Source organism: Mugil cephalus, chromosome 2, assembly GCF_022458985.1.
Source record: "Mugil cephalus isolate CIBA_MC_2020 chromosome 2, CIBA_Mcephalus_1.1, whole genome shotgun sequence".
In the NCBI taxonomy this organism is placed as follows: Eukaryota; Metazoa; Chordata; class Actinopteri; order Mugiliformes; family Mugilidae; genus Mugil; species Mugil cephalus.
In genome coordinates, this window is record NC_061771.1 from 13,323,415 (window position 1) to 13,341,656 (window position 18,242).

The 18,242-nt window shown below is 43.7% G+C and overlaps 1 protein-coding gene across 2 annotated transcripts; it reads right to left on the minus strand.

The window, feature by feature from the left end:
* Window positions 1-539: 539 nt before the first annotated feature.
* spock3 (SPARC (osteonectin), cwcv and kazal like domains proteoglycan 3) lies at window positions 540-17,225 on the minus strand. Of its 2 annotated transcripts, XM_047579645.1 has the most exons (12): window positions 17,057-17,225; window positions 16,766-16,888; window positions 8,879-8,887; window positions 8,721-8,760; window positions 6,649-6,757; window positions 5,809-5,917; window positions 5,560-5,668; window positions 5,211-5,324; window positions 4,872-5,093; window positions 4,040-4,102; window positions 3,800-3,937; window positions 540-2,856 (listed from the first exon to the last, which is right to left on the minus strand). In XM_047579645.1, exons 2-12 carry the CDS (start codon window positions 16,886-16,888, stop codon window positions 2,699-2,701), a joined length of 1,194 nt encoding a protein of 397 aa, XP_047435601.1. In that variant the 5' UTR covers window positions 17,057-17,225; the 3' UTR covers window positions 540-2,698. The 2 variants fall into 2 exon arrangements, with proteins under 2 accessions (XP_047435601.1, XP_047435602.1); XM_047579646.1 differs by lacking the exon at window positions 8,879-8,887.
* Window positions 17,226-18,242: the final 1,017 nt, after the last annotated feature.

Here is an 18,242-nt window from a genome sequence, read left to right on the forward strand (position 1 = left end):
AAAGTACACACTCTGCACTTAATTCTCACAATCAAAACTATTCCGGGTCAGCGAACGTGGCTTTTTTTTTTTTTTTTTTTTTTCTCTCATGCATTCAGAATTTTGCTCCACGTATGTTTATGTTGAATCGGTGCATGCGCTTATTGTGCTGGGAGCGATGTGACTCATGAAACATTCACGGGTGTTTCTCCTACATAATGCAGTAACCTACCGACACTCCTGACCGCTGACATTTTATTTTTTTCCTTTTGCGTTTAAGTCACGCACAGACACTAATGTTGTGCCACCTCATTGCTCGTTCCTCATCGCACCCCTCAGCAGCACCTGTACATCTGAAAATAGTTGGTTTGACGTGTGTTGTATCATTTCCCCACATACTCAAACCTCACCCAGCTTTTAAAGTGCACCGGCCTCAGCAGCTTGCGTCTATTCCTAAATTTAAGCTCACAAATGGAGAACAGAAACACTCGACCTGGAACAGAAACACCGTCTGACGGAACCAGAGCCTTCCTGCGCTGTATTTATATACGACGCAGACGTTGGTCAATATAGCCTTTATTTCAGCAAATCATACATACACCGTAAAAAATGCATCTGTATCATGACCTTTGAACACTATCAGAGCAGTGATGACAGTGCGCGATTGGTTAAGAGTGGCTACAGTGTCTGAGGTCGTCAAAATGATTTGCATGTCATCGCACTCGTGGAACCGCACACTTTAAGACTGAAGCGTTTTCCAGTTCGTAAAGTGTATTGAAATTCCATGTTAGAAAGGAAGAGGGAAGCGGGAAAAAAAAAAGAAAAAAAGAGAGAAAGGACAGACAGTGAAACGAAACAAATACAGGGCAGTTAAATGGCACTTTTCAGGTCTTAACATGGAATTTCAACAGATTCAAAATGAAGCCCGACGGCTTTAATCGTAAATGAACGCAGGAGCGCAGCTGATCCCAGGTCAGCATAAACAGTCATGTGACTCATCGACGGTACACACATCTGGGATCAGAACACATTTTACACCCTGACAGATATACACTACTTAGAGCGGGTACAAATCAAGCTTTCGAAAACAAAGTAAAAGCGAACACTGTAAGATGATCATCCGTTTTTTTGTTTTTTTTTTCATATAAAGCTGTCTAAACCAAAGCTTCCTCTAGCCAGTGTATAATATATAAAACATTTTCAAATCCAGCGGAATCTAAGTGTTGGTATGCCTTAACTGCTAAGCATCTCTGTGCTTCTCTACATTCTAGCTATCCTATGTACAAATCAAGAGATCTGAAGTATGGCCTAGAAGAAACACGTCATAAGAGAGACTCGGGACACGTGCCTCACAGAAATCCACTGCAGGTGTAAAGCCGCTCTTATGAGGTGTAATGACAAGTTGATGTCGGTCCAGTAAGCATGCTTCTCCCACCACCCGTCCTTCCCAGTAAAAGGCACGCCTTATCCTTTAACCCCTGCCCACATATTCCCAACAGGTCTGCATGGCTCTACGGTTTTATTACTGTGCAAGAGATTTGTTTTGTCACGCCGTGTGCTCAAATCAGTTTAAAAACCAGCACATGAGGTTTTCTTTGAGCTCACTGGCCTATCAAAGGTTAGTAAACTTTTTTTTTTCCTTTTGAGATGTATTTGTGGCTCAATCCGTTTACATCAAGTGTAGCTTCATCTGTACATGCTTCTCCTTCTACATTGTGAGTTTCACGCAGGGGTTTAGCCTCCGGTCCTACGGACTGAAACAACATCACGCAGAATTGGACATGCTAAGACAAATAGGTTTCATCTTCTGTGTTCACCCTACAATGGATTAGAAAAATAGATAACCATAATATTTCCCCTGCCGGAAACACCACCGGACAAAAAAGTAATTTGTCTCTCCTCGTCGCGGAGCCTTTGAGATGATTTGACTCGATTTGTGCCTCGGTGAAAACAGCTAGCATGTCGGTTCCGATTGTTATCCGACTTACTTTCTTTTCGTGTGTGTTTGTTTTTTTGTTTTTTTTTTTGCCTTAATTTTCTTAATGAAGCATGTCTAACTCTTATCTTGTTTTTCCACACAGTTACAGTCACAGTTACAAATCAAGATCAGAAGAAACCTAAAGAGTGCAATATTCTCTTATCTACATCATCAACATCCCACCTATACACAGGAACATTTGATAAAGGACTCGAGAGGTCGGGGGAGGAGAGGAAGAAGATGAAGGAATGGAGTGGGGGGGAAGTCTCTAAATCTCTTTAACGTTGCGCCTTAGGCATAAACACACTCAGGCATCGGAGTGTTGCACAAGGACACCAGGACACACTGGAGGACATAGACTGTCCGATGAAGGGGAAGGTCTTTGCACACGTGACCAGTCCAAAGCAATGGACTGGCTGTCAATGAGTCCCTGTTATATTCTCAGGTTGGCTGACACACAAGTGAACAAGTGCCATTAACCACTCATATTTTATACTTAAACAGGAAGAGAAATCATAAAACGTTTTTCAAGAATATTGTTTTTTTTTCTTCTTTTTGTTTCTTTAAACTTATGAACAAACAATACACGGAGAGTAGTCCATAGGCTGTTAGTACGATTAAGTATCTGCCTGGGGAGTCGCCTAGAAACGTGCAGTTTGACCAAACAAACAGTTTTCACTTTTTTCTTTTCAAATTATTACTGATTTCTTTTTTTCTTTTCTTTTTCTTTTTTTTCTAAAGTTACGACAGGTACTCGTCGTTGTCGTCGCCGTCGTCCTCGTCTTCGTCGTCCTCGTCGTCCATACCTGCTTGGTCGTTGAGGACAAACGAGTCTTCGTCGTCGTCGGTGAACAGTGAGTCTCCACTGCCGAGGTCTCCAGAAGACTCCAAAATCACACCTGGAAACAGAGGGAAAACCTTGTCGTAATCAAAGAAATATTAATTAAAATGAGCAGGAAAATGGGGAAAAAAACAACTGATCCTTGACATGATAGAGACGTTGAAAGCATGCTAGCCAGCTAGTAGACGCCACTACTACCACATCTACCACATGATGAGACAGTGAACCAGTGATGTCTCGAGAGCATATTTTTTGTTATATACGCTACCAGTCAAAAGTTTGCACTTTCTTTGAGTTTACAGTCTATGGCTGTGTCCAAAATCGCCCCCTAAGCCCTATACAGGACCCTTTATAGGGGTTACGCCATTGGTAATGGAAATTTCCCATAAAGCACTGCAGTAGTGAGTAAAAGTAGTGACCATCCGATAAACATTATTTTATTTTATCTTTTCATTTCATGAACAACACACATATTTGTTAACAAAATCATCACGTGTTAGTAATGTGTAAAAATAATGGGACGTCACTGACTGCGCGTCAAACAATGATACGTGTAGCATTTGAAAGCTGTTGGGGTTGAGCTCACTATATAGTGAAACCCTACGTAGGGAGTAGGGGTAAGGGAGCGAGTGAACGATTTTGGACACAGGCTATGATTCCAAACGCCACAGTGAATAACAAAAAACCCCAATGATGTGCCGCATACTGCCTACTGCCGTTGGCTAGGCTAGTTAGCCTGCTGGTCTGTGCCTTAGATCTTGGCACAAGGGATTGTAACATCTTATCCTGTATATTAATGAACGTTTTCTTTTCTTGTACATATTTAAAAATGAATCCTATAATCTACATTTGCTGATAAATAAATCAGCTAATCAGATAATAAGTGTCTTCAAAGTTTTAGAACACGTTTTGTCACGTGATTGATTTCATGGACTCTGAAAACGTACGAGTTCCTCAGAAACACGTCATAAAACCAGAAACCGTTGGTGGGTTCAGCCTACCGCAGTCTGCAGGGCCGTGGGTGCGTGAGCCTGCCACCTCGTTGCCATAGCGATCCACACACCAACACTGTCCGCTGCTGCTGTGACACTGGTGGGACCTGTAGTAACCATCCTCATCACAGGACGGCAGATACTGACCTGCCAACCCAAAGCACACAGATGCACACAATGAGTTCAGGCAGCACAATGGGGGTTTTGTGTGTGTGTGTGTGTGTTTGTGTGCTTCTGCGTGTGTCTCACCGAGTAACTTCTTCCCGGCTTGTTTTTTGTTGATGCTGGACAGCTCTGCTTTACAAGGAGAATCTGAAAGGAAGAGACGGGGGACTTTGGTAAACTGCAAGAGTCGGCTTTTCTCGGAATGCATCTGTTTGTGTGGACCTTGCTTCCTTTGTGTACTTTTTGCTTTCGTCATGATGTTTGTTATCCTGCTGTCTTAGCATTTACGAGTGAAGCGCCAGTGACTCATCTTTTAATACAGTTCCTTTACCCAACCCCACCCCAAAAAAGAAGAGAAAACCAAATTTTCCCCCCTCAGTCTCGCACAATGGTATTTTATGCAGTTTACTGTGCTGCGTTCTGTTGCATTTCACCGTGCTTCAGAGAGTACAGTAATGTGCTGCACGTGTAGAGGTAGAATATGACATTATGACTGAGCTTTTTATTTCTGTGTGGAGGGGAGGGTTACAAAAGAAAAGTCTAGTTCTTTACAACTTAGGGGTTGTTTTCAGAGGTCGCGCTATCATTTCACACCACGTTCACCACAGTGAATGCTGAGAATGGAGCACAATTGGAGAATTTTCAGTATATGGGGCTTCCAAATACTCATGGTGTGACCGCGTCATGCGAGGTGTGGTGAAGATAAAAAGGTCAGGAAAATGAAGCGACAGAACAAGACGACTTGTGCTAAAATAAGGTGCCGTGACGCTTGTTTTGTTTTGTTTTTTTAGTGTGACCAGACGTCGCTGTTGCCAGTGAACACATGTGACGTGAACTTGTGAATCGTGTTTTTCCAGTTGCGGATGCATTCCGAGTCTTCCTGTGCCTTCAGGTGGAGCGTATGCAGGTGCCATACCTGTGTACCTCTGGAAGCCTGTGCACCACTCGGAGCTGGTGATGACTTTGTCGGGGTGTGTGTCGCAGGATTTGAAGAACGCGTCGGAGCACGGCTCATTCCTGTCCAGGTAGAGGCTCTTGATCTCAGACTGGTCCAGCTGCAGGTCAAAGTTTGTGTCCAGCCGGGAGAACATCCAGCCCAGAGGGTCCTTGCAAATAGGTGACGCCCCGACGTCAAACTCTGTGGGAGAAGATCGGAGAAGAGGGAGTGAAGACGTTGTGAGATATCTCTGTGTGAGGATCAATGTTGTGTCTCTGGTTGTTTCTCCACTTATATAGGTGTTGCCGTGTGACTCACTGTTCTTCTCTGGCTTCTGGACCTTCACCCTCTTGTGGTTGCCGTTCTCGTGCAGCACTCTGAACCAGTCTCTCAGACGACTCACCACCTCCTTCAGATCCGACTCGCTGCACACTGAGGAATAACAGCGCAGATGATTAATGATGGTAAAGTGATTCTCGGGTGTCTCCAGCTATGGCACAGCTGCACTGAAAGCTGCGGAGATTTAGTGCCACAAAGGCACTTTCGCACGGCAGAAGCTTTACATTAAACATGAAGTGGAAATCTTTTTGATTAAGGGGAATTTATTGTTTCCTCCGCAGAGTGTCCTTGCTTGCAGTGTGCGTTACTGTGTGCAGAACAGTGTTACCTTTCTTTTCTGCAGAACTCTGTTCGGACTCAGCAGGGCAAGGACACATGCCAGAACACTTCACGGCAATCTTCTTTCCTGTGATGCATGCCTGGTAGTCTAACTTACACTGATCAGACACACAGAGAGAAGGGGAAGCCAAAATCAAAATTCAGATCTCGTCAAGAGGAAATGAAAATAAAGAGACTAATGTGTGAGAGATGACGTGATTGTGCGCTAGCGCGCGCGCGTGTGTGTGCGTTTGGGTACCTTGGTGGAGTAGGTGTGGCCATCAGTTCCGCAAACAGGCGAGGGGTGAACCACAGGGCAGGGTTTACACTTCGACCCTGGGCTCTGGTACAGATTGGCATCTTTAAAACTGTGGAGGAGATTCAAAGGTCTGAGCATCTTTCAGTGTCTTCCAAGCATTTTGCACCCGCGAGGAATTGTCTTGTACTTACATCATTTTTAGAAATGAGACATGGGTTTTTAGGATTTGTGTGTGATTATTTACAGATTTGCCAGCACTGTGTATCGGGAATTGTGTTGTCGCTAAGAATGGGAAATGAGGTCAGTGTGGTGTTACTGTCCTCTGTCCAGTCTGCAGTGTCCCAGACAGAAACACACACACACACATACACACACAAAGCCCATTCATATCACTTGGCAGGACTTTGTAAGGCAGTGCCAGTGCTGGGGTAATTGGACCAAACGGTAATGTCACACAACAGTCACAAGAGAGCCTAGCGACCAGCAGACGAGCTGTAACAACAACAAAAAAACAAAAGAAAAAGACAAGAGAAAAAGCCGCCCCACTGGTGTCGCTGCTTATCCCTCAAGATAAACAAGTGAGCAGGAAAAAAAAAATTAAGGAGGAGAAAACAGGAGGTGACGTTAAGTGATGAAGAGATTTAGAGATTATTCCACTCAGCTTTCATTTGTGGCTTTATTTGTCATGGAAACTCCTGAATGCAAATTTGAGGGTCAGATTTGAAACACAGGTCCTGTTTGAAAGTGCAAGTGTATCTGTGTGTGTGTGTGTGTGTGTGTGTGTGTGTGTGTGTGTGTGTGTGTGTGTGTGTGTGTGTGTGTGTGTGTGTGTGTTCTCACCTGACTCTCCTCTGGCTGACACAAGTTGGAGTCTTATAATCCTCCGCCACGCACACTTTGTGGCGGCTGCATTTGATCTTCAGACAGGGGTCTTTGGCTGGATCGAGACCTGAAAACACAAATACACTCTTTAAGGACTTTTTAAACATGTGCATATGTAGTGGACATTAATTGTGTGTGTGTGTGTGAGACTAAACATCTCTAATTGCAGAGCCTCCTAGAGAGACTGAGCTTGTGTGTGTACAGAAATAAAATCGTCCCAGGTCACATTTTGATGTTGCCGTAAGAATTTCTACTTTAGTCATTTTTAATTAAACTATTCACTTCCTTTCATTTCTAGAGATCCAGTCAGCATGGATCTAGCTGTGTGTTTATGTGTGTTTGTACTCTGGCAACGTCTCTGTTTCACACTGAACTCAAAGCCATAATACTGTTAAGTATGCTTACAGCTAAAAACAGATGGAACTGCTTTTAGCGGCTACTTCTGATCCTGCATCAGCCTGTGCCAGTCTCATGCGTGCTCTTGCACAGATCATCAAACCGATTCGGTGTCAGATCTCACGGCGGGGAGACCTACGCGGCTCTCGGGGCGAGAGCTGATTTTAGATCTGAATCTTAGGAAGCAGGTATGATCTTCGCCGATAAAGAAGAGCTAGCTGTTTCTGATCCCGTGTCAGGCTTTAAGGGAAACACCTAGAGAGCAAGATCCAAGACCTTTGGCTGTTCTCAGAACAGTGTGTGAGCGTCCTCTGCTCTGGAGAACCTTACTGTAATCCCTGAGCAGCTTTGGCAGATTATCCTGCCTCCATCCTCCAACGCACTAATGCTATTGTTTCCCTGTCGTGTCTCTCCCGGCCTGTGTGGATGTGTTTGGATACTGTGATAAGTGAGAGTGAACATGTCCATGTCCTGGTGTGCCAGGATGTGTGTAAGGGCTTATCTCTGTCAGTAAGTACAGAGACAGAATAAGATGCCTCAAGAATAGAAAATCACCTTTTTGTTTTAGCTGGTTCTCGTAGTTAAAGAAATTGGGGACAACATAGAAATATAATGCAGAAAAAAAATCTGTTTCCACAAACAAAAAAATTATTATCCATTGTGGTGGAAATACAAGTATGAGCCTGGACTGAACCGTCCCTATCAGATCAGAAAGACAGCTTTTTTTTCTTTTTGTTGTTGCCAGTTTCCATTATACTCCAACCGTAGAGCAATACTGAGTCACAGGGTGGACACTAATTGGTCATCATAGTTTACCAGCAATGTTATGTTTACAAGGGTCATGGGAGCCAGAGTGGTTCGAGAAAGATGATTCTACTGAAGCTGAAACCACAGACTCTATGTGAGGTTAATGTAGCCAAAGTGAAGTCACGCGGCTGGTGCGCTGCTGTTTTGAAGCTCTGACTCTGACATTCGGTTTTAGCCGTATTGGTTTTAGTAGCCTGAAGTGACCGTACTTGGACAAACAGGGAGGAACCAGGGACGAGCGAGAACCTCAGAATGGCAGACATGTCAATCAGATATGCCCTCAAACAGACCTCACTCTGAGACCCGACGTCTACTTTATTATGGAATTATTACCACCACCACACAGATAAGACCACGTGAATTATTTATCGATCTGGTATTTATGAAAATGAATGAGAGTCCACTCCAGGCCCATTTGCAGCTCTGTCTGAATGTTTTTACCAAACATATTTCTTACTACTGCTACGTGCAACTGTTCGTTATCACCTGCTGAAAATATGACATCGCATCGTAATGCGGTAATTGGTATGAAATGTACACACCATCCGGTTATTGAAAGATAGACCCATTCTCTTGGTGTATGGTCAAACTTGGTGAATGATGCTGCAGCTACCGAAAAACTGAAGCTATCGTCTAAATCTGGTGGCTATGATACGATATTTTGTTCGATTTATATCCTCGGAATCTGGGATTAAATTCAGGCAACAGTGTGGGCATGATATACAGCAAAAACGGCAGTGGTCATCTATTTTTTTTTTTTTTTCTTTTGTCTTGTTTTATCAAACAACTCACAGCACAACCCTCCGGGCTTTCAAAATCACACCCACCTTGATCGAAGGGCTTGGATGGAGTCCATGTTCCAGGCTCCTGAAATCCATCAATAAACAAAATCATGAAAACCTAGCAGAAGTACCATCTTGGGTGAATAATACATGGTCGGTGGAAGACTACGGGTCCTCATGCACTATTAACAAGTCATACAAACCTCCACTTCCTTTAAGGAGAAAGCATTAGAGACAGAGACAAATTTTGATTAGGTTCGTCTTCATGACTGAAAGCACGGCACAATCAAATAAAGAGACACGGATTTCTAGGAAACACATGTAAACAGACTATGAGTTTCAACCCTGTGGAGCATGCACTTATGTGGTCGAGACGATGTTGATGTTACAACAGCGGCTCTCAGCAGCATTAACGGGGCCCCTACCTCTTTATGTGCGAGCACATACGCTGCTTATGGCGCTCTGTTATGTCACGTAATTGGATTTGGTTTACATGTGGTATATACACACACGGCAGAGGGAGGATATCAAATCAATCAAACACACTTAACAGTTTAAAGATGCCAAAAGAACCCTGCAAGGATTTAGGTTATGAAAATTCGATTGGATTTCAATAACAGTGACAAGCTCTTAGAGGACAATGAGTTCGCCCGTTCAAATTAAATGAAGGAGCAAGACATTCAAGTCAAATGAAATTAGGTTTGGTGGCAGTCAAATAGTAAAGCCAGTACAATTTACAATGCGCCTTAAAGCAGACTGTGTCATTTTTAGAATCTTTAAACCGCGGTTTGAAAAAAGTCTATTCATAGTTTGTTGTACAACAATGTTGTTACAAATCTGATCTTAAATGCAGAGCCAGAGGTGACATTTAAATCCACAATTACTCATAATATGGGTACCTCTATTAAAATATGTTATTACTCACAATACGCACTCTGTGCACAGGAAAACTGTATTTTTTAAAAATGAAAACATACAGTGCGATATTTATTCTCAACACTGACACATCTGTCTGTAGCGCACGGCTTCGCTCAGGTTAAATCTTGCTAGATGCAGTCAAGTGACTCGGCTCATTGCCTGTGAATAGGCTCATAGAGTCTAAATGAGGAACGCACAGAGGTGAGCGGTTTGTCGGCTTTTAATAGAAGGACAAGGAGGAGACACACCCAGCAGGTGCTGGCTTATGATGCTAACGTGAAAGGAGCTTAAGAAATGGCGAGCTGTGTGTTTTGGTGCACGGCCTCAATTTAGAGGTTTCACTGTATGGCCGCTCCTTCTGTGTTTGCTCAAACCGACATGCAAACCGACATTCAGCTGACTCTATCTCAGGGATTATCTCTTATCGCACCCGTTGTGTTTCTGTTGTGTACGTCGTCCTCACACAGTCGCACTCAAACAAAGCCCCAAACTCTCATTTTTAAAGATTTAACCTGAGCTCAACTACATCCATAACATGCACTCAATCCATTCAGGGAGTAGGTACAATACACATACCTACAGAGCTCATTATCCTAATTCAGTTAAGTGCGCGTCTTGCTGGTATTCCTCTAGTGACTTTCTATGAAATTCATTTTATGAATCAGTGAAGCAGAGACATCTTTGTGCAGTAACCACAGGCACATGTGCTTACAGACTTGTGTTTGGTATTCCTCTAGGGGATGTTACCTCTGGCTGTATGCAAGATAAGGAAGTATGAAATAAAAAAACATAATAATAATAATACCATATGAAGCTGTGATATAGAATTTAATGTGTGGCTTAATCTGCCTCCTATTAGAGTGGGGGTATATTCAGGGAATGACCTTAACTCTCTCTTTCAGCAGCATGAACATATAATTATGCAATTCACGAATGTCTCCTAAAATCTATGCAAATGAAATAATAATTTAATTTGCTCAAAAACACAAACAGGCACAATGCTACAGCTTGTTCACAACCTCATTTGGTTAGAAACTAAATATTCTCTTTTTGTTCCATATCCCTATATGCAGAAATATTTACATTTCAAAGCAAAGACTTGGTTGAGGTTAGAGTTATGCCAGATTTAGATTAAGGTCGGGGGAATGGTTAGGGTGCTACAAGTCGTGGTTATGTGTAGTCATATTACCACTATGAGCAGTGGTAAGTCTTCAGGAAATGAATGTAAACATGGGAGTGCGTCTTCTGACTCAGCGAGTTCCTTTTGTCATTTCTATGGACACAATGTCCTTTTACGCTCAGATGTCCAGAGCAGATTTACTCTACTACTGTTATATGGGGAGATACGTAATATGTCTCACTGTTGTTTAGATGGAACATTTGAACGCTAGTCAAATGAGGGCAGCTGCACTGTGCACAAAGTCTTTCTTTGTCCACTACTATGGTGACAGGTGCAGTAATAATTATAGTAACTATGCTAAGTTTAACTTTTTTCGTCACGGGCAAGGCAGGTCTTTTGGGATATTATATATATTTTTTGATATAAAGATGGAGTACTGAAGTGTAGGGTACTACTTCCTATCATCAACTTCTAATCGTTTTCAGTCGTTGCATCAGATGTTGCACAGTTTTCATCAGGAATCAGTTCTCTGGCTTGAGAAGTTTGCACCATTCGATCAGTTCTGTGCTAAATGAAAGGCGGGTGTGCAGATTAGTTATTTGTCCGCAATACTTTATTTAGCTGTTTTTTAAATTGTTTTTCTTGCTTTAGAAAGCTAAAATATGTTTACACCTTGTGCTTGTCTGCAGTAGTCTGAGGCTGGCTGACCTGTGTATGGTTAGACGTGGAGGAAACACATTGCTAATGAACTCCACTTCATGATTTGTTTTGCAAATGCTGTTTGGTATTTTCCAAGATTAAAGTAATTATACGTGCGTGGCGTTGTAGTGCAACTATACTGACAGGATTTACTCTTTACACATTAATGCAATGAGTGACTTGAAACTGTTTGCCACAAGATCCCCTATTACTCTTGTGAAAGTCTGACTTTCTGTCAGGATGTCTCCCTCTGTCACGATTCCTTGTGTCCTATCACAGGGTCACCTCTTCTCCTTTCTTTGCTCTAGTTAATATCTTGTCCTTCACTCCGTCTCTTTCTCCCTGCCTCCAAACGATAAAAAAGAATGTGCACAGTAAAATTCTTCCTGGCTAACTTCTTAATATAAAGAGAACCACCACGGTGAAAGCTTCGCAAAAATAAAGGCAGGCAGTGTTGTGCTCATTCCTGTCCAGGATGGGCTCTTTCTAGCACTGCAGGCCATGGAGACGGAATAATGAGAACATTGCATTATGGGGGCAAGGCCCTCTAGACCAGTCAAGACAACAAAAGTGCTTGCGGTCTGATTCCTTAATGGAATCAACGGACGCACACAGCAGCGCATACACGGACGTCCACACACACACACACACACACACACACACACACACACACATAAGACAGGTCCACAAACAACCTTATCACCATAGCTCCCACTATAGTGGCAGAATCTGTCAGCACCACTAAAACGTTAAGTAACTGGATGAATGCGCTCTCAGCACGTAATGTACAACAACAACAACACCAAAAAAAAAAAAAACATAAAAATCAGCAATAGATCTAATGGTCTCCTGAGTGCACTCTTGAACACCAACTTTTTAATTTACATTCCTTTCCACATACATTTGTCGTTACATTAGCTCACACTTACCACAGCCTGATTCATATAAGCACCAATTCACACAAAAAAAAAAGAAGAAAAGAAAAAAGAAACAGCGGTGTGTGCATCTACGCTAACATGTTGCTGTGCATGTTGATTTTGGGACATTTCATTTGCACGCCCATAGAAAAAAAAGGCTCAAGTTAATGTGTTTTTTTTTCTCACCTCCTTTTCAGATTTCCCACATCCGATTTAAACTCTCCTCATTGTGTTTGTAACGACTTCCTTCCCTCCCCCCCCCCTCCCCCACCCGTCCACCCCCTACCTCGACATCCAACAAGAGAAATATGTGCATGTTTTTAGTGTGCTGGCTCTGCTTGTCTTGCTCAAGCTTGTCGCATGCATGCGCCCACGAAAACACGCGCACGCGTGCGACTCCACGGTAAGGTGCTTTGAAGTGGAAAAGGCCTCAAGCTCTGTACCTTCCCTACATCATTTACACTCCACAACACAAACAACACAGGGAAGAGACGCACAATAAAAACACAAAAAGGAGGAGGAGAGGAGAGGGGAGGGTGGAAAGGTATAATCTGCTTTAATGTGACTAATCTAAACAAGATGTTAATTTGCTCCTGTGCTACACCGCGCAATTAAGTGCCTCATGCGTCACCAAACACCCTTCATCGTGTTTGTCCTCCCGTTGTTAAAATTATCTTCCTCCTCAGATTGTCTGTGCCAGCGCTGTCGACCGGCCAAGGTCCGGCGAGAGGAGGAGCAGGAACGTCTAAAAACTGAGATGGCACCGGCGCAGCGGAGACAGCCCCCGGGCCTCTCCAGCTTTCCTATCAGGACTTACAGTAAATCAGCGTCCAAGATCATATCTAGTGCACTTAGCATGAGACCCACTTACGGCTCCTGCTGAAAGATGAAAGCAACAGTACATGCCTAACATGTAAAATTTAAATCTGGGTTTGGCACATTAGATGTAGCCCAAGGGCATGGCTGCCGTTTAGAGACAGCGAGGAAAGGTATATTTAGGAATGTTGATCGTGCTAAGACTACTTTGAGAGCAGGCAGTAAATTTCGACGATCTGCCTCATCTTATTTGATCATTTAGTAGAATGTTATTATTAATATTATTTGTGCCGTTTTTGTGGAGTCTAATCTGAGTTCACGTTTTAATTTAGAGCACAGGTCTTCAACAGGGTGGTCCGTGGCCCCCAGGTGGTTTGCGGAGGTACTGCAGGGGGGTTCACAAAATCTTTGGTTGCTTAGACATTTTTTATATATTTTTTTTTATTTTCCCCTCATAAATTTAATGACAGCCCATTTAGTTCCCAGGCCAAAAGTATGTATGTTTATGTCAGGCATGTTTATGTTTATGGAAGTTGCACAGGCACCCTGCTGTTGCACATGTTTAAAATAAAAAAGAAAAATGAATATTTGATCCTGTGTGTTATTTGAATAGCTTAATATTGAATTTTAAAATAATGATAATAATGTATATTTATAAACAGCACCAGGCCAAGTTTAATGTAGAACACATATAATAGGCAGGAGGTCCCTACTTAATCTCTCCATCAGTTTGGGGTCTGTGGCCTGAAAACGTTGAAGACCCCTGATTTAGAAGATTTCTAACGTGTCACATCCGGTGTGTCGAGCATGTCCCTATTACCTCGTTTACCCGTTACTCATTGGTCATGAGACAGCAGGCTAACATTAGCATTGGTTTGGTTATGCAATAACAGATAGGCTAAATCTGACACATAAGTAGTTAATATGTGGTTTAAAACAAACTCAAGATGAGTTTGCGTGATGCTGTCAGATCTGATTTGAAGATTCAGTGAATCTCCAATTAGTTAACTCTCACACTGAAATAAAATAAACCTGGCAGTTCATTTAAAAACTTCATTTCTGAAGACTCAAGGCTAAAGCTGCTCAGCCTTTTCACTTCCTGTAAAGAGACAGAATATAGGCCATGTGTCTCATAAGAACGTTTTTTTTTTTTACATCATATTTGTGTTCGCAGCCTGTGTGGTACGTGTCAAGACAATCAGCTTGCAGCTTGCTCCTGTGCCAGCCGAACCCCTTGAGCTCTAACCTCCATACTATGTGCACGGTATGTGACAGTGCTGACAAGATGCACGTGTTCGGTTGTGCACGACTGTGTGTTCCTAACATCTAGATTAACACAGACTGATCCAGAAATCCGGCTGCAGCGGCATTGTCCTTCTCATAATCAGCAAACCACATTTAAAAGTTTAAATCCCAAACCCCACGCAACAGCTATCGCACAATTATGTTCCATCTAGTGCTAAAATAAACAATGCATTTATGTGTTGGTGTTTTCTTTTAAAGTTTTTGCACGGGGCTATATTTATACAGGGTTTTACGACCTCTGTGCAGCACGGTGCTGATACGAGACTAATTGGTGACAAGACATGAGAAAGACAAATAAATCTTCCACAGGATCTTTTGTTGGTAAGATGAATACCTTCATACTAAACTGACACATCACTGCATGAACAAAAAAAAAAAAAAAAAAAAAAAAGCAAAAACACACACACACAGACACACACAGACAATCTGGGACACAGCCCTGAAACAGGAAATGAAATATACGCACATGTACAGAGCACATAAGGCTTTTGCACTCCACCTCTGTGATGCCTGAGCCTCAAGGTTAGAGCACAGACATGAATGCACAGAGAGGCGTCTTCACACCGCCAGTCATTCCACCTTCTTTCATCTTTTCTTTCCACTGTCATTACCCTGTACCTTCCTATCATCTATCTATCTATCTATCTATCTATCTATCTATCTATCTATCTATCTATATATCCATATATCTATCTATCTATCTACTTGTAGTCTAATCGCTCTAAACACCACATGGCCACGGTCAGTCACACTTCCTCTCCAGCATTTGACCCGGGCACACCATTTGCATAATCTAAATCCTGTCCACCTGAGCCGATGGGTGCACACTCTTAAGCGTGACTGGCAGAGAAAGTGAGAGACACATTACACATACGAAACCCACTTGATCCCCTCGTAAAAAAAAAGTCACTGCTGTCTTTGTCTCTGTCTCAGTCTCAGATTTCAAAGTACATCCAAGACTTTAATTCAGACACGACCTCCTACAAGGCAGCCGTTATTGGTTTTGCGGCACCACCGAGGCACTTATCCTATCCTGTGCAAAAAGCCTCCGTGTGTGTGTGCATATGTGTGCGCGCATACAGTATGTTGAGACATGCATGTCTGTTTTTTTTTGTTTTGTGTATGTGTGTGCGTGTGTGTGCATGTATTTAATTGTGAGTACAAGTTGGAGCCTGCTCGAATCAGTTCTGGTAGCGTCGAACCATTTGGCTCAAGGCAAGATATCATTTTTAAAATATACATCCACTATTGTAAACTGTACCTTAAAGTTAAATAGAGCTGATGCACCTTTGTTAAAATCAGCTTAAAGCTTTGCTCAAGGCCAAAATAATATGTGCCACAAATAACACTGCAACAAAAGCATGCAAGAAAGCCACAAATACCACAAAGTAGAGCAAGTGCACTTCAAACCAACAGACGGTCCCCTTGGACATATTAATGCAACATTACAAGGTGTCTCCCCGTTTATGTGCGCATCTGAGTCTCTCCGTGGCCTCTTCCTTCAACCCGTGTCACAGCTGAATGTACGTGCGGTGATACAGCTGATTATTCTGCCGGTGACGGACTCCAACGAGGTGCTGTCAGCCGCCATTAACCTGACGTGCTTATATAAGGGGCCACTTAAGGCACTTAACTGCTTGCTGATTGTCGTGACATTCAACGTTCACATTAAAGCCCCTGATCACGCCGCCAAGTACTGGCCGCTATTCACGCTTCACAATGCCTCACACACACACACACACACACACAAAAACAAACACACGACATCTATTAAATGAACAACCGCTCGAGGCTTGTTCTGGCGATAACGCGTGATAACAAAAAGCGTCCTGATTCCTCGCTGGTTTGCCACAAACTCGTGACAGGTGTTTATCCTAACCAAGCGGGGCACCGAGGCCTCTCCGAGGAGGACTGCCCCCCCTAATACCTGCCCATAATTAGGCCCCTTTCGGGGACTCGGCGGTGCCTCGCAGACAGCTCCGTGCCATTGTGTTTCGCAGAGGCCTCGCCTGTCTCTCTTAAAGCAGGCTGTGGCATCGCGATCAACACGCTCGCGGGCGAAGATCACCCCGGTGCCGTTATTAGTGTGTTTGGTGTCTCGGCGGAGCGGATGATGAACGTGTGACAAACACCACAGCGAGCCCCGTGACGCGTTGCCTGGACACAACGACTAAACGAGGAGCGCATGATAGCAAACCAATGAGGGTGGCTATACAGGGAGAAAGGGAGGAGGGGGGGTGTGCTGGAGGGGGGGTGTAAATGAGATCATGTGGAGGGGAGAGGCGATGATAAGGTAAGCCTGGAATATGACTTACGTCTCTGAATTTATCCCATCTCCCGGTGAGCCACTTATCATCCAAAAAATTGCCGCTGTCGGAGCGAGCGGAGACGTGTCCAAAGGCGACGGCGCACGCACACAGCAAGGCGACGCTCAGCATCTGCGGGCACACAACAACAGCACGGAGAGAGGACATTGGATCGGGCTTGTAGGACATCGGGAACACACGCAGCTCGCATCTGCACCGCGTCGGCCAACGACGCTGAATGTCAACACTGAATGTTGACGAGGAGAGAGGGGGTGGGGGTGGGGGGGTTGGGTCTCCTACCTTGTCGCATCAGCTGCTCTCCAGACTGTATGTGCTCGCTGCCGTTTTCTGTCACTAGTAATAGCAGCCCTCTCTCCTCCCTCTCTGTCTCTCCGCACCGGCCGTCTGTGCGCAGCAGAAACGGGAGCGCGCATGGCACCGTGCGCGGGCCCTGCGCTCTGTCAAACCCCCACCACACCCCCCACCCTCCATCGCTGCGGAAACCAGCACGATGGTTCACCGTGGGTTGTTATGCCACCGCTGCTGAAGTGCTTTCTACTGATTTTGATGTGTAGATAATCACAGTGAAATATTATAAAGTCGTTGAGACGTTTTATTACTGTTGTGCGGATATATATTTATATATAAAAGCACAGCAAAGTCTGAAAAACCGAGCGTGGAGATAAAAGCAGCGACACTCACCCAAAGAAATACTCATGTCCACCAGCTATCCTGCGTGAGCTATTGTCTTCTTTAATGCTGCTGCTAAGTCAAAGCCATCGCGTGAGGGCTGATCAAAGTTGCTTGCAGTATTGTGACTTGAGAAAGTTTGACCCGCGTTCCAGGCAGAGCTTAGGTGAAGGCTGTAGACTGATGACATGACATGACATGACTTCCATAAGAAATGCTCCTAAAAGGCACCACTCTGCATGATTTGCAGAGGTGGGTGGAACCCCTTTCTGGTAGATTCGTCCTTTTCTGGGGCATGCAACACCAAAAACATTCCTCTTGAGTGTTTGCATGTGACTGAAAGGGTTTCACAGGGGGGTGAGATTTGTAGTTGGTTGCACTTTTGGTTTTAACAAGAGACCACAGGGACCGTATTATGGATTTGTCATACTTAGGGCTTGCAGACAGTATACAGAAAAAAACACTAATTCAGAATATGCAGCTTTGTCTAACATGTCAGGTCAATATCTCCCGGAGATGTTCATCTACGTTAAAATTTTGGAGAGTGCTAGAGCTCTAGTGTATGATTCACCTCATTGTCCTCCATAAATGATTCTGCCTGACCACTTGTACTTGATATAGAGGCACCTACCTTTGTTATTTTTCTCCTTTCAGTTCTTCCTGTCATCAGTAGAACAGAATCAGCCATGGAGAGGATGGGCAAGTAACAGAGTATCTTTATGAGGCTGAGAGGAGAAATACCTGGTGGTCACTTGGGTCAAGGCATAATTATGCACGGTTGCTGTAGAAACCAACC